The 24,791-nt window shown below is 43.6% G+C and overlaps 1 protein-coding gene across 3 annotated transcripts in view; it reads left to right on the plus strand.

The window, feature by feature from the left end:
- ZW10 (zw10 kinetochore protein) overlaps positions 1–24,791 on the plus strand; it is a 172,578-nt gene that overhangs the window by 142,904 nt on the left and 4,883 nt on the right. For all 3 annotated transcript variants that reach the window (XM_078682353.1, XM_078682352.1, XM_078682354.1), the window contains one exon: positions 21,613–21,815. In XM_078682353.1, the coding sequence (XP_078538479.1) occupies positions 21,613–21,815 (203 nt within the window). The remainder of the gene's footprint in view (positions 1–21,612; positions 21,816–24,791) is intronic.

Genomic DNA, 24,791 nt, shown 5'->3' on the forward strand with positions numbered 1-24,791 from the left:
AGTAGGGGGTGTAAGAGCTCAGACTAGGGATATGAGACACTCAAGCAAAGGTTTTAAGTGACTCAAAAAAGATGTAATGACTTAAGCTAAGGGTGTAAGTGACTCGAGGTGAAAGTGTAAGTGACTCAAGCTAAGGATGACATTGACTGTAGCTAGTGGTGTTGGAGACTCGGAGCTAGGGGTATAAGTGACTCAGACCTAGTGATGCAAGTGATGTGGAGCTAGGTGTAAAAGATGCCCAACCTAGGCATGTAAGTGACTGCGGCTATAGTTCAGAACAGTAGAGGTATGACTTAAGGCAGAACAGTAGAGGTATGACTTAAGGTATGGATCTGAGTGGCTCACACTGGAATTTTAAGGGCTGTAGGTGAGTGAAGTTAGGCATGCATGTGACTCAGAACTAGGAGTTTGAGTGGCTCGGAGAGTGGTTTCTTGGTGACTAAAGCTAGGGATTGACAGTTTGCTCTGATTTGCAAGTGCTAAATGTGTTCAAGGCTGTACAAGTACTCAGTGCTGTTTAAAGACTGACCGGGTGCTCTGTGCTGTACAAGCTCCTTGAGTGCTTAGTGCCGTACCAGTGCCAAGTTTGCTCACTGTTCTGCTATCGCAACGTGTTGGCAGTGATGCACAAGGGCTGAATGTACTCAATGCTGTTTAAGGACATGGTGTGCTCTGTGATGTACAATTGTTAACTGTGCTCAGTGCTGTACAAGGTATTCGAGTGCTCTGCTGAAGAAGTGCAAAGAGTGCTCCGAGCAGTACAAGTGCTATGTGTGCTCAGTGCAGTGCAAGTGCCAGATATATTCAGTGCTGTGTCAGGTTTCCAGTGCACTCAGAGCTGTGTAAATGCTACGTTTGCTCAGTGCTGTGCAAAGGCTGACTGCCATCAGTTGTACAAGCACCAAGTGTATTCTGCTGTACAAGTACAGAGTGTGTTCAGTGCCACAAAAGGGCTGCCAGTGTGCTTTGTGCTGTACTGTACATTTGCATGCTTACTCCTGCACTGGGGCTGGCGTTGTGATATCTGCTGCTCAAGTGCTAAGTTTGCTAATTAATGTGCATGGAATGACGGTGGTCTTGGTGCTGTACTAGTTCTGTGCGGGCTCAATATTGTACACAGTTTTACAGTATGCTCTGTGCTGGTAGAGTGGGAAGTGGGCTAAGTGTTGTATAAGTGTTTGGGTACCTGCACTGTACAAATGCGAAGTACACTCCGTGCTCTCAAAGGATGGCAGAGTTTACAGCTTTTGTTCAGAGTGCTGTACAATGTTTTCCTGTGCTTTGGAAGTGCTATGTATACTTGGTGTTGTACTAGAGCTGGCAGTGTGCTCCTTTCTGTACAAGTGCACAGATTGTTTAGTGCATTACACACTTAAAATGTACTCAGTACTGTACACGGGATGGCAGAACTTGAGTTTAATATGACCCTAAGTGGCTGTGTGAATTGCTCTAACTAGCAGTGTAAGTGACTCAAGCGAAGGGTGTGACTCCAGCCGAGCCATGTATATAGGTCAGGCCAGGGTTGTAAGTATTGGACTTGGCCCTATCTGCAAGGTCAATCCCAGACGTTTTGCCTCCATCCCATCTTTTTTTGAATTCATGTTTGTTGGCTGTTCACATGCTTGTGCACTCTACTTAAAACATGATACTAGTGGTCTATTCTTAATTTTCTTATTTAATGTACTGTAAGTTCCTAGTAAATTGTACAGCATGTACCCAGGGCCTGTAAATTAAATGCTGCTCGTGGACCTGCAGCACTTATTGTGCCACTCACTAAAGTATCATTTTAAAACGTTTCTCAGGTCTGCCAGTTAAGCCTGTAGTGCAGTTTTACACTGCCATTTCGACCTGGCCAAATGAACTTTTCTCCTAGACCGAACCCTTCATTTTTGATGGATATGTCACTCCTAAGGTATGCACTAAAGGCTCATAGGGCAGATTTCATTGCATTTAAAAAGTGAGTGAGTTTAATTTTCACATCTCCTGGTAGTGAAGAATTCCTAAAGTTGTTTTTCGCTGTTGCAAGGCCTATCTCTACCAAGGGATTACATTTGGTTACCTTATTACACTTATTAAGTGATAATTTAAGTTTAGGAGAAGATAGCAAAATGATTGTTGCACTCAAATGAATTGTAATTTAAAATCCTCTTAAATGGTAAAATCTGATTTTAAGCCCCAATTCTGAAAATACCACTTAAAAAAAATTGGCATTTCCTTGTTGTAAACATTTGGTGCCTGTGTCCTGGGTCACGGGACTGTGAATAGTTTGGCAGTTATCCTTTGTGTAGTCCTCTGAGACAGTGAGACAAAAGGGGACTAGATTTTGGTTGTATGGGTCATCCTGCCAGGATGGTTGGGGTAGAGGGGAGCTGTCCCTACAGCACTTAGAATTTAAAGTGCTGCCTCCGGCACACACACAAATATACCTGACATCAGTCTTTTGTAACTTAATACTACTTGGAGCCTTGGCAAGGGGAAGGAAAGAACTTTCCAGAACCAGATGTGGCTGTCCTACAGGGAGTGGCCCCCACTTCGAAGGCTGGCACGAGATATAAATATTGGAACTCCTGAGCCAATGAGTACAATCCTGGACGGTGGACATAACAGAAGGACTGCTTTGTTCCCTAGAGGACTGCTCCGCTGCTTGAGACCTATCTTACTCCATAGAGTACTGCCCTGCTGCTACCAGAGGATTTCCCTGCTGCTTGAGGACTATATTGATCCCCAGAGGACTGCTCTGCTCTCTGAGAAAGAAGACTGTACCTGCTCCCTTCATCCCAGGCTACTGGAGTTTCTCCAAGGTTCAGTTGGCTGACCTCCTGTCTGAACTAGAGAGACAGAACACGTTTCAGAGGCCTCTTTGCAACTGCCCAGCTGACCTGCTGAACTGGACCATCCAGAGCCCGGTTAGCCTCTGTTGAGTGAGACCCTGATCCTAAGAGGTACCTCTCTAGGTCCTGGACCCTTGGTTGGCATCAGAGTGAACTCCTCAACTAACTGAAAGGGACAGCCCTTACGCACTTGCATCAAGCCATGTTGGCTACTTAGGACTGACCATGTGGAGAGGTACACCTTGTTGATAGTATTTACACTGCTATTGCTAAATGGGTTGTGTATGGAACCATGCATGTTTATATCTGCACTCAAGTCCACCGAAGTCCCCACAAATTATCGTGCATACTGTTACTGTAAACTGTTTGAGAAGTCGAGCATTGTTTTTCTCAGATAAAGATCTAGACCATCTAATATATTTTGCTTCTTTCGTTTCTCTTTTATTATAAGGCCATAACTAGACATGTATGATTGTTGCTGACTGTGGTGCTCTTTTTGCATTCAGAAAATGATAAAACTTCACGCAAAAACACAACTAACTGAAAGTTTAATCCAATCCTGCATGTAGCAAAGCAAAGCTCTGCTTGAGATTTTTCTTGTTTTGTTGTCACTTTATTGCTGTTTGTGTGCTGCATAAACACGTTACACTTTGCCTCTTAGTTAAGCCTGCCTGCTTTTGTGCCAAGCTACCAGAGGGTTATGCACAAGTTACTTAACTGACTATTGTGGTTCATCCTGAAAAGTATTGTTGTTGTTGCTTTTCATCCTACTCAATTAATAACCCAGTGTCTTACAGTGAGTGATTAAATCTGGGGGAAGGAGAATAAGTAGCTCGGCCTAGTGGTATATGTGTTTCAAAGCTACGCGTGAAGGTAATTCAAAATTAAGGGAGCAAGTAACTGAACTAGGGGGTGTGACTCTGATCTAGGAGCCCAAGTGACTACACTCTTAGGGTAAAAGTGACTCCGACGTGTAAGGTGTAAGTGAATTATACTGAGAGTGTAATTGACTACACAAAGAGCTGTAAGTGACTCAAAACAGGGATTTAATTGATTCTAGCTGCAAGTGTAAATGACTGTTTTTATCTGAATCTAGAGGAGTAGTTGACTCATATAAGGCATTTATAGGTACTGGTGTAAGAGTTATGGGTGTGAGCAACTCAATCTAGGAACCTATTTTATTTGAGTTAGAGGTATGACACGATTTACGACTGTCTGGCTAGAAGTGTAAATGGCTCAAGCTAAGGGTGTACATGACTCTGCTTTGGGTGACAGAGATTCAGAACTAGGAGTGAAAGAGACTCTGCACTAGAGATCCAAGTGAACCAGAGCAAGTTGTGTAAGTGACACCTACTAGGAGTGTAATTAACTCAAACTAGGGTTGTAAGTGACCCGGAACAAGGTGTGTAAGTGACACCTACTAGCTGGGGGTGTTAGTGCCTCAAGTTAGCCCTGAGCATCAGGGAAGGAGTTATAGGTATTCAGGGTAGAGTTAAAGTGTCTCAGAGATAGAGGTGTAAGTTACTGAGCTAGGAGTATAAGTGATCCATTTAGGGGTGTAAGGAGTGTAGCTTACCCAAGGTAGGCAGTAAGTAACTGAAGCAAGTGTTATAAGATACTCAAGCATGGAGTGTAAGCGACTCCAGCAAAGAATTTGTGTGTGTTTAGTGCTGCACAAGTGCTACGTTTTCTTAGTACTGTACAGGTCCGAGGTGTCGGACAGTGTATTTTTTTTTAATTGTTTTTATTAAAACAATTTCATAGCATCAAACTTTCATATCAATGTTATGCACCATTTATGGCGCAATAGATTGTCAATATCTCACAACAATTCAACATTGAAACAACTGATCAGTGCTTAAGGTGAGTCCACATGGATCAATTTACATTTCCCGCAGTAAAAAAAAAAACAGATCTTGTAAATCATTCACGTCTGAGAGTGTATTTAAGTAAAAGCCAAGTATGCTTAGTGCTCTACAACTAATACGTATTCTTAGTGCTGCATAGGTGCTAACTGCACTTATTGCTGTACACATCCTGTCTCTGCATTGTGCAGTACAGTGGCTGCCTTTTGTGATCCCTTCTGTACCACAAATGATCATGTGCCCATTGCTGTAAAAGAGCTGTATTGTATGCTCATGGCTCTACAAGTGTTGTGTTTTCTGCTGTCTAGGGCTGACAGTGTGTTCTGTGCTGTACACATGCTATGTGTGTTTAGTTATCTACAGATGAGTGTAGATATAAATGTATGTAGACTGCTTTTTTGTTTAGCGTGACTCTAGCCACAAGGCAGTAGATTTTTGTACAGGGTCTGAGGTAAGGATATAGTCTTCAAGTGATTGAAGGGGAAGCTGAGTTCTGTAAGTGGAAAGTGACACTCATTTTATTGTGTTTTCTGTGCTGTACAAGAGATGACTATATGTTTTGTGCTTTGCAAGTGCTAAGAACACTTCATACTGTACAAATGCTAACTGCGTATTCCTGTACAAGAGCTATATGTCTTGTTCGGCGCATAGGCTGGCTGTGATCTTTGTGCTAATCAAGGTCTTTGAACGCTCAGTTATGTCCAAGTTTTATCTGTGGTCAGTTCTGTACAAGGCCTGAAAGTATAGTGTGAAGTGATATTACTGCTGTGCAAGTGCTCAGTGATGCTCAAGTGGGAAGCTTATAAAGTTCTGTTGCTGATAGATAATTCCAACTGTAGTTCCATCAACTTTAGAATTTCCTCAGACGTCTGACCGAATGCAAGGAATTTAAGCAGTTTTGCTCCTGCATGTTCGTAGGGAGCACAGGCTGGCCATGTTTACTTCCTTTTACCTGGAACCTGACGATGGAATGACATGAACGTGCCATGTTACTTTGTTCTTTCTGTGACTTTGTACGCAGCTCCGGAGCTCTTTGAACTCTTTTTGTTGTTGGTTGATGAGTTTTTTTTCTCAAAATGTTCCCCCTCCTAAGTTACAGGGTCTAAACCTTGCAAGGACTGTTGCAAACAAATGTCTGCGACAGTCCCTCACTAGGTATGCCTATGATGTTTGTGTTTGGGGCATGACTCCAAGTCCTACAAGAAGTGTGCCCTTATGAAATCGAAGGCGATCCATGAACGTGAAGCAAAGTACACAGGAAGAAGTCACAAAAGTCCCACTAACCATCGAATCCAAGGGCACGGTCTCATTCCCATGACCATTACCAAGTCTTCAAGTAGGTCGACGAGGAAGCAAAAGAAGGCCAAGCAAGATTCCTCCCTGTCCCATCACACTCAGGACGTCAGAATGTCGCTCAGTCTTGGTTTCGGTCCCCTGCAGAAGAGCCATTTCCGCTACTGATCCCGATGCACCCCAGGTTTACGACTTTAGTGGCTACATTGCAATAGGTTGAGACATTTAAAAAGGCCATGTTGTAAACCTTTGGCACTCTTCTGGCTCGCTGTGTTGCGCCTTCAGAAGCCAGGGATCTACCACTTCCAGTTGGAGTAACACCCGTAAGTCTGCCCTTCCGTGTAGCTCCAATCTGATTTTGTCTAGACCCTGAACAAGGTAACGTCTCAAAGGCATACTAATGCTCCCAGTTCAACCTGACTCGGACGGAACTATGCCTTTACTTTAAAACCACATTCCCATGCTACAACTATTTGGTTCAGACTGATCAGAGTCGAGCAGCTTCTGGAAAAGACATGGGAGATGATGGCAATGATTTCCCCCCAAGCTATGATGACGAAAATAGCATGTGGATTTTCAGGAGGCCAGTTAGTTGGACACTTTCCTGGACACTGGGTTGTGTTCTGTCCCCGAACCATCAACTGGCGTGCTTCATTCCCTGTGGTCATAAGATGTACAGTAGAGGTATTGGATTTAGAGCTGCCATCCATCGAAGTCCAAAGCCAATGTGTTAACGGATGTTTTGCAACTAGGACAAGTTTCCTCTGAACCCTTATGTCCATTTAATGAAGCCATTGTAACGAAATGGGTTTTGCCTATGTAATCTGTCCGTAATGTTCGCCTTTTGATCACCTGTTTTTTTACATTTTACTGTGGGTGAGCCTCGCAATTGCGTAATCACCCACAGTAAACACACAGCAAATTGACTGTGCGTGCTACCGCCAGTGTCTACCTTTTAAGATAAGGCTGCTGCAATGTAAAAAGGGTAAGGGACCCTTGGATGGTTGCATGTGCACACGTGTACAGATATGTCAGGGTTGCACAGTGAGATAACCGTTGTGAGCAGACTGATATCTACGCACAAGTAGCCTGGCAAAGGGGGGCTGCAGATTTGGATAATAGCCTGGGGTAGGCCCTATAATGTTGGTGTAGACTCCTAAAGATAGTCAGCGTAATTTACTGTCTTGTCTGCAATGTAACTTTATTATACACATAGTAGGAGACGTACCTTATAGTGGTTTTGCTTCTTTTTGGCCTACAAAGTCCATTAACATATCAACATAGGGTGGAACAAGTGCATCAAAATGTAATCTGCAAGTTCCAGGAAGGTATCTGTAGAATTTATGGGTCATTCAGAATTCTCATATTTCTCCGACTCAGCTCAGGATCTGAGCCCAGGCCTCTTGTCAGCCTGCTGGGCCAAGTTAATTAAGTTTTCTCTCCAGCAGCAGGAACAAAGGCCTCTCCAAACTAAGGGAGTAATTAACATTGCTTCACTCAGCTCCTGAGGAGAAACGTTGTGGGGCGAAAGGATTTGCATCAGTCAACTATCCCATTGTACCGGGAACGGGCCAGCCCAAGTCCACTGAACAAAGAAGGGAGCCTAAACCTCAGGAGCGAGCACAAAAGGCTTTGATGTTTTGGTAGGAAAGTCTCTGGTAGTGATGCCAGTGACAGGTGGTGCTGAGGCCCCCAAGAACATGTGACCAGTGATTCCTGGATGATACCATCTTCAATTGTCCCAGCATGCTGTTCAGTAGTGTTGGGACAAGGGGGGAGAGGTGACCCTAGGGTTTGCTGGGGTGCCTGGCTTCTAGGTGCCCCCACTTAATAAGTATGCACAATGGGAGGAGAGTGCTCTTTGTGTGCTTTTTGTTGGCAAAGGACATTGAGACCGAACGGCAGCAGCCATCGATAACTGAAAGGAGCAACCCCTGATGCCCACCTGGAGTAAAGGACTTTGACCATAGTGGACCTGAAAATCCGTGGGTATTTCCCCAGGACCATGGAATCTGGTCCCCGACATTCCCTATGGATCAGTTGAGTGAAGACCTGGACTTCTACATCATGAGGAGAAAAGTGCAAAAGGAAAGCAAGGAGAATGGCTGGTGCAGGGATGCAGTGTAATCGGTTCCCTGCAAAGTGTATCACCTTAGAGGCCAGTGGGCTTAGAGAAAATGATCCAGATGTCTAGGGCTCACCACAGGAGCAACATGAGCCCTCCCTAGGGAGGTCACGGAGTGTGAGGAGCTCCACTACCAAGTTGATAAACACTCCCTAGGTGGGTCAGGGCCCAGGGGTTGATTCAAGGACTGCCCTCATGTTTTAACCCTGGGAGGGATGTGCATGGTGCCCCCTCCCCAGCTCCCCAGAGTACTGGAGGCCAGGGGATACCAAAGCTGGGCCTCCCACCACCAAAAGAACTGAGGGGAGCGCAGTCACCCACAAAAAGCCAAGAAAAGTGCCTCGGATCCCCAGTCTAGGCCCCTGACAACACCAAAGGCAGGGGGAGCGCTGTGACGCTCTCCTGACAAGAGGAGGGGCCCAGGATCCCAACACCAGGCCCTGCAGATGAAGGGGAGAAGGGGCAGTGTCACTGCGCAGCCCCCCATATCAGTGGTGTGTATGCCCTGCTCCCCCTGTCTGAGGGGAGGTTGTGGCAACACTGCAGCAAGCGCCAGTGGAGAAGAGTGATGCTGGCTCCCTGTCAGAAGAGGAGAGGCTGCACGCGTGTGGAAGCCAGCTGGGGCAGCCAGGGGAGGACTCGCTTGGCTGCTCCCAACAGAAACAGGCATGTGCGGACCACAGGTGGGACAGGGCATCTCAAGAAAAATAAAACACAGAAGCCATTGGAGTTACTAATCAGACATTTACATTCCACAAGGAAACGCCACATAATGCCCTGCAAGCTAGAATTTGACAAAGCCTTTTTCCACAGTGGGTGGTGGCCCCTAGACAGCAGGGGCCCCACCAGAGACCGAAATAGAAGGCTGGGGAGCTGCAGAAGGGCCGCAGCTCCCTATACAAGAGAGCCTAATGGATTACCAAAAGTATTGAGCCTGCGCTTGGAGTGTCTAGAAAAGTGACTATAATATTCACTGCCCACTGCTAATCTCGTCCCATAATGCTTTGCTGGGCCTTTGATTGGGATTGTATTTTTGCCCATAACTGTGCTTGGGGTAGTCCTCAGAGGATGGGACCACCACTGAATCGTTCAGCAAGATGTGCTCTTTGTTTTCAAGGCATCTGCTTGGTTCTCTCCCTAGGTTAGAGATGATCCCAAAATCATCACCTCTCTCACTGCTTGCTAAATTTTCATTTTCACTTTTGTGAAATGACTATACGCATTTTAGCATGTAAAGACAGAGATACTTGGTTTTTTACCAAAAGTATATGAGGTCTCTGTTTTATTAATTGGGAGTCAGACCGGAATTCACAGAGTTGTTGTTCAACTTTGTGGAATTCCGCGTAGTAGTACTCCGCCAACTACACCCACCCTTAGTATTGAGTAGTGTGTGTAATAAATGTACTTTTCCCTTTTCTAAAGAACAAGCACATACTGGACAATTATTTATTGAGTGTTGCTATTGTGTCCCAGCGAATGGTGATTACTAACCCAACTCACCTCCCTTGTGAGTGGGCCTTGAACTGCTCTGCTTTGCCACCCAGAGAGAGTCAAGAACTAGAATGGGGTGTTTGGTTCCCATTGTAGGGCAAATATGGATACATTACTTGTGCCGGCCTCACAACTAATGACCAGTTTCTTCAGAATACTTAATGGGCACCTAGTCTAGTCTTTGTTCGTGCCCACTGGTAAACAAGCAGGGAGCCAGGTGCCGCAAGTCTGTACCAGATAATCCTTACTCCTTGATGCAGCAGTCTATGCCAGAAGGTCTGGTGGTTCAAGCTTCCACCTGTAGGGTAAACTCCAGTTCATTCCCACCAAGCCTCAGTTGTAGAGTCGAAGAGAATTTAGGCATTTAGGCATTTGGAAAACTAATGTTTTCATCAGTCAGCCTGGCACTCCAGTCAGTCAATGCCATCTGTTTCCTCAGGATGTATTTCCACAATTTATGGGACATGGTTAGCAATATCTTGGGGTGAGTGTCTGAAAAGTTTCAGCGCTCCGACCATCATCTCCTTGTGTTTGCCTAGCAATATCTTGTGGTAGTCCCTGAGGAATTTCTGACAGTCTGGCTCAAACCATCCAGGATGTTCCGGATGCCGTCAAATACATTATTTGTTCAGGACTGAGCAGTACTAGCTGTTTGGGCTTGGCAGATGGCAATAGCGTGGTGCTTCGGCATCACCCATGGATAAGTTCCATGGGCTTCTCTGGGGATGTGCATGCCTCCCTGATGGATATGCCATTCGATAGATCTCACCTGTTTGATGAGAAAGTGGATTCTAGATTGGAGCGTTTCAAAGAAACCCAGACCATGCCCTGTTCCATTTTGTATTTGCCCTGCTCCCTTCAGGTGTTCACAAAAGTGATAGCGGTGGTCACAGCACACCTTCATAGGTTGGGGATTCCAGTTTTCCTCTAACTCGATGACTGGCTGTTGAAGGCATGCTTGCCACAGTCAAGCATAGACCACCTCCAGATGATAGCAAACCTAACATTGTTTGGGTCCACTATAAAAAATGCCAAAATCACACCGGACTCCTTCGCAGAAGCTCCGTTTCATCTGAGCCAACCTGGATATGTTGCAGTTTCAGGCCTTCTCTGTCACAGTGAGTCTAGGACATTTGGGCTATGAGCCTTATGTTTCAACCTCTGTCCTGGATCCTGGTGAGAGTGGCTGTGAGACTTCTTAATATTTTGGCCACCTTTATCCTGTGTGTCCACTGTGCCAGGTGGCATATGCAGTTGAACCTAAAGTCTCAGTAGGCCCAGCACTTGGGGAGCGTGTCAGATTCCATCCAGGTGTCTGAGGCAACTGCAAGAGGCCTGCAGTGGTGACTGCTAGACCGCAACTTGACCAGGGCCACACCTCTCTCCTTTGCCCTACCCATGGTTGACGGTGGTGATGGATGCACTATTGCTATGATGGTGAGGTCACCTGGGAGATGAGGAGATCAGAAGGACTCTAATCTCTGGCGGGGCTCCGTCTCCTCATCATACTGTTGAAGTAGTGAGCCATTCAGCTGGCACTCAAGGTCTTCTACTGTTCATCAGGAGGAGGCTGGTTCATGTTCTCACAGATAACACTATGTAGTACTGCAACAAAAATGATGGTGTGTGGTCCTGTGTCCTGTGCCAATAGCCACTGAATCTCTGGAGCTGGCTTAGTTTCTGTGCATTTCCCTGGTCATGAACCACCTTATGGGATCTTGGCTCGCCAGGGTGGACGACCTCCCCCGATGTTGCCTTGCAGATATTGAATGGCAGATACATCCTGAGGTGGCACAAGGCGTCTTTCATCAATGGAGAGTACCCTTGCTATGTATTTTTAACACCGTTGAGAACATGCAGTGTGAAAACGTGTATGTGCTGGAGTTTTGAAGGTGCCTTTCTCTCAAAGACGTGTTCCTGATAGATCACAGGACTCCTGTATGAGCTGCCTCTCCTGCCCTTAGTTCAGCAAAGAATCTTGTGAGCTAAACTGGGGAATGTCACTTTTGGGACCTCCCCTAATTTCAAGCACCAGTTTAACGGATCTGCACAAAAAGTGCATTGAAGAACCTAAAGTGGATGTGCTTTTTTTCAATGTTATTTTGTAAAGGTTCATGCAGATTCATTTAACAGTACTAAAATTAAGGAAATAAAAAAAATATTTTTATTGGAAATGTGTTTGTGTGTCCAGTTGAAAGCAAACGCCGAAACTCGTAGACTGTCCCTTGTATGCACTGGTGAAATAAATAAATATATAAGAAAGAATCTCTGTAGTGCCTCTCTTGCTTCTTTGTCCAAATCTGCAGTGGAAATGTGCTGTGGATTAGATAGGAGGAAGCTTTGTTGTAATATATATGTTTGTTTTTATTATACATTTTAAAGTGCGTCTGGATGGTAAATGTGTAAGTTGCTCACATTGCTAAGGGATATTTGCAATACCTTTCCACAATGAAAAACAAAGAGAGGACCGTGTGAGATATGTGGAACATAGTAAACATACAGCGAATGTAAATTTAAACTATTAACGTATTAAGTGCTTACCCAGAAAATGACATGGATTCGGCCCTCCTTTTCTTGTTTTGTTTTTTGGGCTTCACTAAATCGGCGTAAATATGTTGCTGAACTCTGAAGGGTGTTACTTTTGCGTTGTGGATTTATTTTCAAGGGGGGACTTAGTGTTTTTCAGGCTGTAGCCTGCTGCCGTGTGACAGCCTCCATGCTTAGCAGTTGATTGCATCATTATCCTTCGTCTCTGAAAAAACAAGGAAGTCACGGCTTCGAGGATTAGGATGTGGTGCCGTGCCCTCATCAGGACCACCCGCCCTGCTCGTCAGCAAGTGAGCTTTGGCGCTGTGCAGTGGCAGGTTTTTAAGGTTTTAATTAATTTGTCTCGTTGATCAGCTGCTCTATGTTTTGGTGGAGTGCAAAAGCACTGAAAGACGCAAGGCTGTCATTGTCCTGAAATGTTACTCCTCGGCGATATTTAATGGAAAGGTATTATCTGGAATTTATCCGTGCTTTAATCACTTTGATTACAGTAAAGAGGGTCCAAGCTGATCATTTGCAACTGATCTTTAAAGCAATTTAATTGCACTTGATCCCTCTTGATGACTTTCCGGGATAAGCTGCAGATCAGGAGTTTTTTTTCTCCATTTTAGCCGACCATTAAAAGCCACATTCAGTTTGTAAAATGATTAAGTGCTAACCTACATGTTTGATGAGTGGGCATAATAACTAATTTTGGATAGCCCATCTTCTTGCCTTGTGTGGTCTATAGTGTTTAGATACTTAGATGCTTTGGGAGGCAGTGCTGTACCCCATATTACTTTTCTTGAATTCCTTGAGGAAATTGTGTAAAGTAGCACATGCAGCAAAATCATTTATTGCATAGTTGGTTCAATTTAATGTCCACGCTGATGCCCAGTATGCTGCTATGCCGCTATGGCAGCTAGAAACTGTCAATCCTCTGGAAAACAGATGGACTGTCGGATTCCCAGTGTTATCCTGTGGGCGCAAAACAGGTACTGCATTTGGGCACTTCACAGCAACTTACAGGATCAATGTCCTGGGCTTAAGGTGAGTATGGGGTAAGGTCCGAGGCAGCACCAACGGGTCACCATGAGGCCGCATGAGGCGGCCAGGTGCAGAGGTGCTTTTCATCATTGGGGGTCCTATGTTATCCAAAGGGGATCTTTCCAGTCGGAAAGAGGCTGCAGGCATGGACTGGGAAACCAGTCGGGCTAAACCAGCAAGTGGGCTCAGCTCTCACTATGCTAGGGGACATGGGGACACCTTTGGTCCTCTTTTCCATGAGCCAGTGGCGACGGGTGCAGAGGGGTCTTTGGGTGACAGATTTTTGTCACCTGGAGAGGGGGCCTGCAAACAGGGGAAGTCCACAGTGGGCAATTCCAAGGTGGGCTTTGTCTTTGGAGGGTTGGGGGACCAAGCAAGCACAGTTGACCCACTTCCACTCAGGCTTGGAGCGACGGGTGCAGTGGTGCTTGCTGGAGTCGGGTTTTCATGGTCTTGGATTTCTTTTAGGTCTCTTTGGGAGCCTGCAGGAAGCAGGGAAGTTGTTCCGCTGATCAACTGGAGTTCTTGAGACTTCATTGAAGGCAGGCAGTCCTCCCGTGCTTTGGAGGCCCTGCAGCTGCAGGATGACACGTCTATGGTGCAGTTTCGATAGGGGACACCAGACAGGACTGTGGGACTGGTGCCAAGTCAGTCGCTCTTCTGCGACTTTTCAGTGTCCCTCTTCTTCTTAGTAGATACGTATAAAGTGGTCAGAGTCTATTGATTAACAAAAACATCAAATGTCTCACATGAATATTGCCATTTGTAAATTATCAACATTCCATCCATGTAGTGCAAAAACTTTTATTAAAGCACCTTGTTGCCTGGAGACTATGTATTATTCAATAAGTACCAGGATTTGTAGAATAGAAATTAAACATATAAGAAAACATTTTTTCAATTACTTCATTGAATCCAACAGATAATTAAGGACACAAGTCTCAATTTGGTACATAGAAGGACTTCATATATAAAAGAGAATCGCACATATTATGTAGATTATAACATTTCGACGCGCTCAAAGTGATGAGGAAAAGAGGTAGTTAGATGGGATAGGTGTGATGGAGTAAAGGTGGGGACTGGGTAAAGGTTGTTGTGACCATATAACAATCACAGTGATATTCAGTGTGGCCTTTACAGTCTGATTAAGATCAGTAGTTCCAAGTAACTCTTTGGCATAGGATCTGTACTACTCCATTAGTTTCTCCTATGGTTAGAGGGTAGGTATAGTCTGGTCTACGTTTCGACCCCCGATTTAAGGGTTGGTTGAAGCCTCATGTTGGGGTCTTCTTCAGGACATAGAAATAACAGGAGCGCCTATAAATAATACAATTAAATTGAATGTATCAGTCCTTTAGTAGAGATCATGGTTGCACTAAGACTGGGTAAAGGAATCAAAATTCTTACTTTGTGTGAGGTCGTTCAGTGGCCATTAGAATTGGACCGTCATCAGTTCCTATGTGGACGAATATAACCTGCAATTGTTTTAAAAAAGGGGTCAGTGTTACTGCCAGGTAACAAAGGAACCCTATCTGCATTTGGATTGGCGGGAAATAACGTGAGGGCACTTACTGGGACATCGTAGCTTTCCAATCAGTATATTTGGTATTTCTGCTTCGTCATGTGTCCAACGGAGACCTTATTAGGGTGCGTGAATAATCTCGCAGACCTCCGGGTTCTGGAGGACAAAAACAGTAGAGAATGTGGTGAGAAATAAGTCAAAATGTTGCTTAAAACTCGTACGTCATGTTGTCTTAAAATAACGCTCTGGAAAGAGCGGGTCAATGATTCAAAAGTTAAGGACACGGTATGCTAGCAATTTAAAAATTAAACACATCTAGCACCCGGACGTAGTCAAGGGTTAGGGGGCATTATTCTCCTGTGGAGGGCCAGATGCCAAAGTAGGCATGGTACAAACGTTCGAAAAATTTACTCATGCACCGGGGTCTTATTCGTTATCAGAAGAACATTCACGATAAATAAATATAATCTACTAAGGTGATTGCCGGTTACAGGGCATTGTTCACCTGCTAAATTGTACAGGCGGAAGGCACTACAGATCTCAGGGCATTTCTCACCGTGAAATCCGCTAGGGACCGTATGTATCCATCTTCGCTGCCGAGCAGTGAGTGATCTGCCTCGAGGTGCAGTCGCTCGATACTCCCTGTGGGCTCGTCCCTGCTTAGCCAATCCAGGGGAAGCACTGCTTAGAGGGAGTGTCTGCACCCCGTTATAACTCACCCCTCTTCTTCTTAGGTCATCTGGATCTGGTGCCCCGGGTGCCCCTAAATATTTAATTAAAGGGTGTTAGGGGAGTCTTCTTCGTTTCCTGTGAGAGAAACCAGATTCACATACCAAAGGCGTTATGTGCTTTGAAACCCCCCCTGCCTTGGAATGTTAATCTGCAGGTCATCTTGTGGGCAGGGGCGCAAAGCACCCTTGGCCTGCGCAACCTTGGTGTATGGCCCCCGTAGAGCAAAGGCCCTCACCTTTGGGGTCAGGCGCTCGTTTCTAATCGTGGGCTGACGAAAGCCAGTCAGTCAGCACCAGAAGCTGGTAGGTTTTCAGGAGGCACCTCTAAGGTGCCACTCGGTGTGCCTGTATTACTAAATCTGACACTGGTATCAGTCTGAGTTTATAAACACGAGATGTTTGATACCAAACATCCCTCATTTCAGTGAACCGATCATGTAGCTGGGGAGCTCTTTTTCACCAGTGTCTTGCATGTCTTAAAAAGGCTTCCCTGTTCTCTTGTACTGGCACCCCTTGGAACTGACCAGCACACTGGCATATCTGCTCACGCAGCTGTGCACTCACATGTAATATAAGACACCCTGCCTGAGGGCTGTAAGGCCCGCACCGCAGTAGGGGTGACTTACAAATATTACATGCAGAGTAAGCGGAGGTGGCACACAGGGATTATTGTCATGTTTTGTTTTCAGTTTTGGGACTGCACCAAAACACGCAGCCTGCAATGGGAGCTATGCATGAGTTTTGTGAGGGATACCTTAGGGTGGTACAATTTGTGCTGTCGCTCTTAGGAACCCTCTCTACTACCTGAGGCCTTAGGTACCAAAGTTACTGTAGTAACCACAGAGGCAGTGGTTAATGATTAAAAGCCTTTATTCATGAGAATACATCTTCACATGTGTACAGCGACCTCCAGCTTCTTCAACTGACTGTCTTCACAGAATCTCTGTGATGTCATTCTATGGCATCACTGAGTTCTACAATGAAGGAAATGAAATCTCCACACATCTACCCCCCCCCCCCCTTACAAGGAATTACAATAAAACATCAATTACTATACATGTTAAAATTCATAACAGGAAATAGAACATTCATATGTTATAATAAATAACAACAAAATAATCACTCAACGGAATTCGGAACATCAATTTTGCATGAGTTACACATGCTCCACTTTTTTCCATCATCAAGAGTTACCACTGAGCTCGTTACTTTTATTACTCTTTGTGGTCTGGAAAATGTACTTTCTCCTTTTCTTACAAATCCCATTTTTTTTAGTAACCACCCAGTCACCAATAGTAATCTTAACATCTTTCACCCCTTTTTTCTGTCATAATCATTCTTATTCCTTTCTTGAGACTCCTTAACTCTTTCTGCAATTGGCTCTCGATCTTCCCAGACCCGATCTTTCTTTTGCAGCCACTCAGGGGATTCTTTGGTTGCCGGTTCTCTTCCTTTTAAAGCCACAAAAGGTGACACACCTGTGACGGAGCGGGGAGTCACCATGTGAGCCCACATCATTTTGTCTAATTCCTCTTTCCACCTTAAACCATTACTCAACGACAATTGAATATTGTCCATTACGTTGCGATTAACTCGCTCAACCAATCCATTTGCTTGTGGTCTGAATAGCAACACCCTTTCATGCTTAATACCCAATCCTGTAAGAAACCTTGCCATCACAGTGGAAACAAGTTGAACTCCATTGTCCGTAACTAAGCATTTAGGTATTTCTTCTTCCAAAAATGCATTCCTTAGAAATTGAATTACAACTTCTGACGTAATATGTTCTACAGATTTCACTACAAGCCATTTACTGTGGTAGTCAACTAAAACAATTAAAAATCTACTCCTTATACCTAATCTATCAATTGGACCCAAAAAATCCATTACTAACTTCTCCCAGGGTCGATCAGGAACACCTACACACCCCAGTGGAGGTTGGCGGATCACTCTACATTTGTAGCTATTACTACATTCTTGGCAGTCTTTTACAATCTCTTCTACCTCCCTATCCATTTCAGGCCACCAAAAATTCTGCCTCAATCTTCTTTTATACATGCTTCTCCCTAAGTGTCCTTCGTGTACAAATTTGACTAATTTCCCTCTCAACATCCTAGATGGAACTATACGGTTGCATCTCAAAACTTTATTCATTTGAATACTCAACTGATGTTTGACCTTTAAATATTTCTTTAATTCTTCATTCAAAGTCATCACACTTTTCCAACCATCACGTATGACATCCTTAAGCTCCCTCTACTCCCTATCACTATTCAAGGCTTCATCCCACTCTTCCTGCCTTAAGGCCAAATCTAAATCATTAACAATGCATGAAGATTCCACTTCAGATACTAAGGAAGAATCCTCTTCTTCTCCCTCAACCGGCATGCGCAACAAGCAATCAGCTATGACATTCTTGTTACCCCAGACAAAATCAATTGAAAAATTGTAATCCATTACTGATAACCGCCATCTAGAAATTCGTGGAGTCACATTTCCTTCAAGACCTTTCCCACCTTTGAAAATGTGTGCCAAGGGCTTGTGATCTGTCTTGAGAACGAAAGCCAATCCCCATAAATACAATTTAAAATGATTTATCGCCCAACAGCAACCCAAAGCCTCCTTCTCAATAGCAGAGTAAGATCTCTCTGCTCCCTGCAAGCGTCGTGACGCAAAGCCAATCACGCTTTCTCCATCTGCTGTTCTTTGGGTCATAACAGCACCTAACCCTACATTACTAGCATCAGTCGTTAATATAGTTTTTCTTGACACATTGAAATGAGCCAAGGTGGGTGCAGTAACCAATGACATTTTGATTTTTTCAAATGCTGCCTCACATGAAGCATTCCGTTCAAATGACACTCCTTTTTTTTCATAACATTCTCATAGGTTCCACAGTATCCGAGAAGTTCGATACAAACTTTGAACAGTACTCAGCTAGGCCTAGAAATGATTTTAACAAATCCTTATCTGATGGTTGCGGAGCATCTATAATTGCTTTTACTATGCTTTTCTTTGGTCTAATACCATTGGCAGATATCTCATGACCTAAGTGGTTTACTTGTTCTTTTCTCAGTTGGCATTTTTCTTTCTGTATAGTCAACCCATGGTCAGCAATTCTTTTCAAAACTTCACTGATTAATTCATCATGATCTTTAAAAGATCTACCCACGACCATTATGTCCTCCTGAAGGCATAAAACTCCAGGCATTCCCTGAAATATGTTCTGCATAACTCTTTGAAACACCGCAGAGGCTGAAGCTAACCCAAACGGCATGCGGCGGTAACGGTAAACCCCTAACGGTGTGACAAAAGAAGTTAATGGCCCTGACTCTGGATGTAAATTTACTTGGTGATAAGCAGCGGACATCTCTAAAACGCTAAAAATCTTTCCACCACCCATCACACTCAACATCTCCGTTATTTTTGGTAGTGGTTGCTGATCAACCCATATGTTTTGATTTAAGTCTATACATAGACGAATCTTATTTCCTTCCTTGGGTGCAACGACAATCCGGGGCAAGCCATTCTGAAGGTTCGATTGGCTCAATAATTTTAAATTCCATCAATTTGTGAAGCTCTTTTTGTAACGGTTCTCTCATTGATAAAGGTATGGGCCTAACCCTATGCACTACAGGACGAGCATTCTTTTTCAGGATAATGCGGTGAGTAAACTTTTTTTTAGCATACCCAATTTATCAGTGAATACATGGGGAAATGACATCATTAAACTCTTCCCCCAATCTGAATTATCTTCTAAAACAGGTGAACTGCATTCCTGTGCAGACTCTACTACCATCACAGGTTCCTCAGCATTTGGATCAAGAATGATACTCCGATCTTTTTGATGGCGCCATCCTAAAAGATTAGACCCATCTTCAGTCACATATACTCTACCATGAACACTATTACTTTTAAAAAACATGTCCATCCATTCCATCCCTACAATGTTTATCCTTTTTCCACCATATCCCACCGCACTTTTATCTGAATGTTGTAAGTCCTTCAAGTTTTTCTTCAATTCCTTCAGGTATACTTCCTTAGACATCAATGTAAATAAAGTACCTGAATCTACTAACACTTTAATTTCAATATTCCCAAAGATAATTCCACAGTTACCATTTACTAGGGACTTAGAGGGTACTAAAGGTATTGGCAATTGGGGAAAATAATTGCAGTTTTGGGAAAGAGATCTGTTGCTGCAAACCTGGATAGAAGGAACCCAGTGCACATTCAGTCAAAATCACATCAAATACCAGTCAAAAAAGTGGGATTGACCATGTCAAAAAGGGCACTTCCCTACAGTGTAGTAGAGGGTAGGCAGCATTGGTCACTTGGTGAATTGGGCTTAAGTTAGCTAAAACTTGCATATAGTTATTTCTGCAGCCCTCCGTGATGCAAGATGTAAGCGCTTTCCCCCCTCTGAAAGGGGTCCAATTTGTCTTAATTTTCTGCTTTATTATATGAAAAGCATCTGTTTAGGCCACTCAAATGAATTTTTGCTCAAGGGCAGATGCTCATGTGGGTGAGTCTGTTGATGACTGTTTTCAGGTTGATCTCTGATTACCATTTGGTTGCCTTCCCATCAAACTTCATCTACTCTAAAATCGGACTAAGTGCTAATTAGTAAGAGTCTCTTCGGTAGGTACTTTGTGCTTTATTCTCCCAAGCAAAACCCTATTTACCCTGTTATCTTTTCGGAAAGTATAATTGCTTCTCACAATCCCTCTCCACCGCTCTCTCTCTTAAAAGTGAAGGACATGGCAAGTCGGCCAGGATGTTGGCAGCACATGAAGGTGGTTTGCATACCTGTATTTTGCCCTTTTTGGGCATGGTGAGACTGAACTGATGTGTAACTGTTGCTCCAAGCATGTTGTGGGATGATTGCAACATTATATGTTTGTTGACTTTTCCCCCAGTTTTGACGTGCCAATAGGAATAATTCCATTTTGTAAGTAACTGTATTTATTTATTCTGCAATGCAAAATACCTAACACACATTTGGGAAAGGCGATGGTCAACGGCGAACTCCAGTGGGCGCACCTCTTAGCTGTGTTCCTGTTATACACATTTTTGTACCAAGCTATTCACATGTGGTGTGCACTGACTGCTTCTGCACCTGCCGTTGTAAGGTGCAAACAGCCAAGCAGATGATCAGAAATCAGGGAAAGAATGGAGCGGTGCACTACCCTAGTCTGCTGTTCCAAGTAACAACAAGTAGTCAAGTTCTTTTGGTGAGAAAATATACATCCTTTATTCAAATATTCCAAAATGGTGCAAAGAGTCTCAGCCAACGCGTTTCATTCATCAGGGTGAACTTCGTCAGGGCGTGTAAAATATCAGAAATTTCAAACTGGCACAAAACTATGTGTGGATGGTCTTCTTGTAGACACTGTGTCGCCGAAGATGCAGCAGTGTATGAAACGGCAAGTCAAATGAGACAGATAGCCTCCTTGATAAGGGCCCCATGTGTGGAACTGGAGCCGTGCAAAATCCTAGCTCCCTCCTCGAGTTGCCTCTGGATAAGTGTGGAATACCCAACACACATTTTAAAAAAAAGAAAAAATGCTGATATGGCTCATATGGCTTACTGACATTGGAAATGGGCGCTATGTATGCTTGTAGAATCCAGTAAGATTATTTAAGCGAATAAAGAGGTGACAGACCAACATTTTTATAAAATAATTCAGTACGCTTCATACAATTGAGATTTTAATAATGACTGCTTGAATCGTTTTGCAAAATTTCATGATTTTGAAGAGGCAGTGCTGACCTGGGCCGCAAGTTCTCTCATAACTCGGAAGTTCTATTTTGTTGCAATTTAATATGGTTTATCACTTTATTAATTTTAATTGTGAGCTCTTAGTCTCGCATCAATGTCACCCTTTGCCAAAAACCCACTAAAGAGTTGCACACCCAATTCCTAGACTTATCAAGTTCCTTTGAGCTCACAATAGCATGTTTGTGGAGAAGTCCTTTTCTGAAAGGCAGTAAGGAGTGTTCTTAGCAACCTTATCTTTACCTCTACAGTCTGTGGTTGCTTCAGTCATGATCATGAAAATCTGAATTGAAAGCTTCTGCAAGGAGATACACCCTACCTCAGAATCAAGTTATTTGCAGTACTGGAAAGTGATAGCAAGTCATATGTTGAATTAATGTACTTTCTTTTGTCTGATTTTAGGATATCTCTGCTGAGAGCGGTGACAAGTTGCACACATTGTGCAAAACAATGGTGGAGGAAGGACCTCTCATCTTTACTCCGTTGGCGGAGGATAATCAGAATAAGAGATATCAAGAAGAGGTGCCAGTCTTTGTGCCAAAATGGATGAAATTCAAGGAGCTATTGATCGTCCTCCAGGCTAGCTTACAAGAAATAGTGGACCGGTAGGGATTTTGCTGTCACTTAATATGTGCACAAGATGGTCACATATGTTGCTTGTTTATTGTATTTGTATATATCAGCAGCATGCTAAGTGTCTGTTTTTAAGTGGTGTTAAATGTATAGATTGGAGGACTGGCTGATACTTGATGTATACTTTGATGGCAGACAATCTGGGACACAATTACTACTGCTTTTGAAGTTGAGATAGTTAGGAAAGCATTGGCAAAACCAAAAGCACTTGCTTTAATGTGGTATATCAATATCAATAAAAGACTTTATTCGGTTACACATATATAACCATAAAAGCACACAATAAAAATACATTGTTAAAATATACAGGGCAGATATCAGTATTTACACCAATTAACACCATTCTTCATACACAGCATTCATTTCATTGTCGTAATTTTCACATCACAATCGTTTTCCTACATCTAAAAACATTTTTTTTAAAGCGGAAACAGAAGCTACAACAGATACTGTTTCTAATTGTTGGAGAGCCACAAAAGCTGGGCGACACGACCTCATACCTAGTGTTTTTAAGACTGGAACAATCCACCTTTTTCTCTGTACAGAGCAAAATGTACAGAAAAATAGGACATGTATAGTGGACTGATCAGAAATGTTGTCACATGGGCATTTACATAGCTGTTTTGACCAGTCATTAACAGTTGGGAAACTTAAGGATCTATACAGAGTCCCGATGCGAAAGCGCATCAATAATAATTTATCGTAGTCGTTAGTTATAAGGCATAGGTATGGCTGCATTTTAAAAGTTGTTAATGTAAGGTTGTGTGCTTGTACTGTAACCTTACTCAATTCGACATTTAGTCTCTGTTCACTCAGATAGGGCAAGCATTCGTTCATAAGATCTTTCCTAGAGTACCTTACCAAAGTGGGCGGATCATCATAAAATTCTCAATGACCTAAATTGTATAGAAACATTTTAACATAAGACAGCCATCTAATGTTCGCCACTCCATCTAGGCCCGCACAATATGATAGGATCCCACGATTGAACTTTGTTTCCTCTGTTGTCCATATCCTATGCCACAACAGTACCGGCTGAATTTTTAGGATGTCTTCCAAATATGGCAAACCTAGTTCTGTGTGGCATATGAAAGAAGAGGTACCATTAGGGACCATTAATACAAATCTCAAAAACGTATTTTCAGCTACCTGAAGGGAGCTTACATCCGCATACCCCCAAATACCCGCTCCATATGAAGCTACAGTAACACTTTTTGCCTTATAAATATTCATTAGTTCCACCGTGGGGCGTCTGCCTAGTTTCCTACTAAAATATACAAGTGTAGATAGAGTTTTTATGTACAGTAATCTCCTTGTTTTTACAGCCTGCACCCATGACCCCGTACGATCAAATGAAATTCCTAAATAAGAGAATATCATGGTACCTCGCTGGTGCTGTCGTCGGCCAATGGCCGACGCGGCCCCGCCCGTTTTGCGGAAGGGCTGCGCAGCCAACGGGTTAATACATCCAGCTCCACAATTCATAATAAATGTTTTGGTTGAATTAATTGTAAGACCCCGTTCTGTCATAAACTTTGCAAAGCTGGATACCACTCCTTGGAGTCCTAGTGGTGTGCGGGCCATTAGGACCGCATCGTCAGCCTAATACAATGCAGGAATAGTGCTTTTACCAACCACAGGCAGGTCATTACATTCTTTCACCAAAACCTTTTCAAGGTCGTTTATATATGAGGTAAAGAGGAACGGGGCGAGGACGCAACCTTGCCGCACACCACTTCTTACATTAAGAGGACCTGTGCATTCCCCGCCCCGTAGTATATCATGTATATTATTCAGAACAACAACGGTCCCATGCATACACGTTTATGCAAAACAATAAATATAGACAGAATCAAATCTATATTTGGAGCGACGTGTCCAGCCGGACAGAGGTCTTCAATTTTACTCAATGAAGAATTGATTCAAACAGAAGGAATACCTTCAACAATTCGCCAGTGTGGGGCACAAGCCTGTACCCAGACACTATCAGATCCAATACAGAACAAAGAAAAGGGTTTTTTAAGGCAAAAGAAACGATTTCTGTGTAAGGATTCGAATGTACAGAAATATCAATTCGCACCATTTACATATACATCACATATAAATCAGGTTTTGTATTAGGTGCAGGACAGGTCGACGGCGTTTCGGTCCCACTACTAAATCATGGGGACCATCATCAGGACATTAATTAATGCCTTAACGTTTTTAAGCCTCTAATTGCCTAAGGAAAGAAAAGGCATATATACATTTAGAATCATAGTCATAAAATTACATGATTTTACCGGTGACTTCTAGGTGAACAGTGAACCTAATTGTATACATACGAAGATACTAAGACCCGCTAAGCTCTGTGTCATGGATCATTTGTCGTTATCAACCAGTATATCAGGAACAGTGTGGTGAATAGTTCCTCAGTTGTGCCGATAGATTATAGTGGGGGGCGGAGCGGGGAATCGGCGAAGACGGTTGTATATCGAATTGTGCACATAGTGGAGTTCATAGTAACCGTGCGGAAGGAGGTAGACGGTAGTATTTGGGATTGTGCACGTGGTGAAGTTCATAGTAACCGTGCATATAGGTGGAATTGCAGCGAGTGCGGTAGACTATTGCCGTGAAATAAAGGAGTGTGCCCTTATGCGATACAGCGGCGAGTGCGGGAGGGCATGTTGCCGAGGGCTATCGGGCTTACCTAGGTAGTTAACCAGTTCGATACAGGCAAAGGGAAAAGGGCCTATTGAAGGCGGAGAAGCCCTGTAATTAAAAAACGTGGTTGATTAAAGGATCGCAAAGCGAACCAAGTGCATGGTTTGGGTGTGCGCGAGACGGTTCTTACCACAATCGGGCATGATGACTAAAACCGCGTTACAATGGTGTAATCGAGCGGTACCAGGATTCTACCTGCAGATACAAACGGGGAGTTAGGAGATTGTTGCGGGAAGAGGATCGAA

This window comes from Lissotriton helveticus, chromosome 3_1 (genome assembly GCF_964261635.1).
Source record: "Lissotriton helveticus chromosome 3_1, aLisHel1.1, whole genome shotgun sequence".
Taxonomy (NCBI): Eukaryota; Metazoa; Chordata; class Amphibia; order Caudata; family Salamandridae; genus Lissotriton; species Lissotriton helveticus.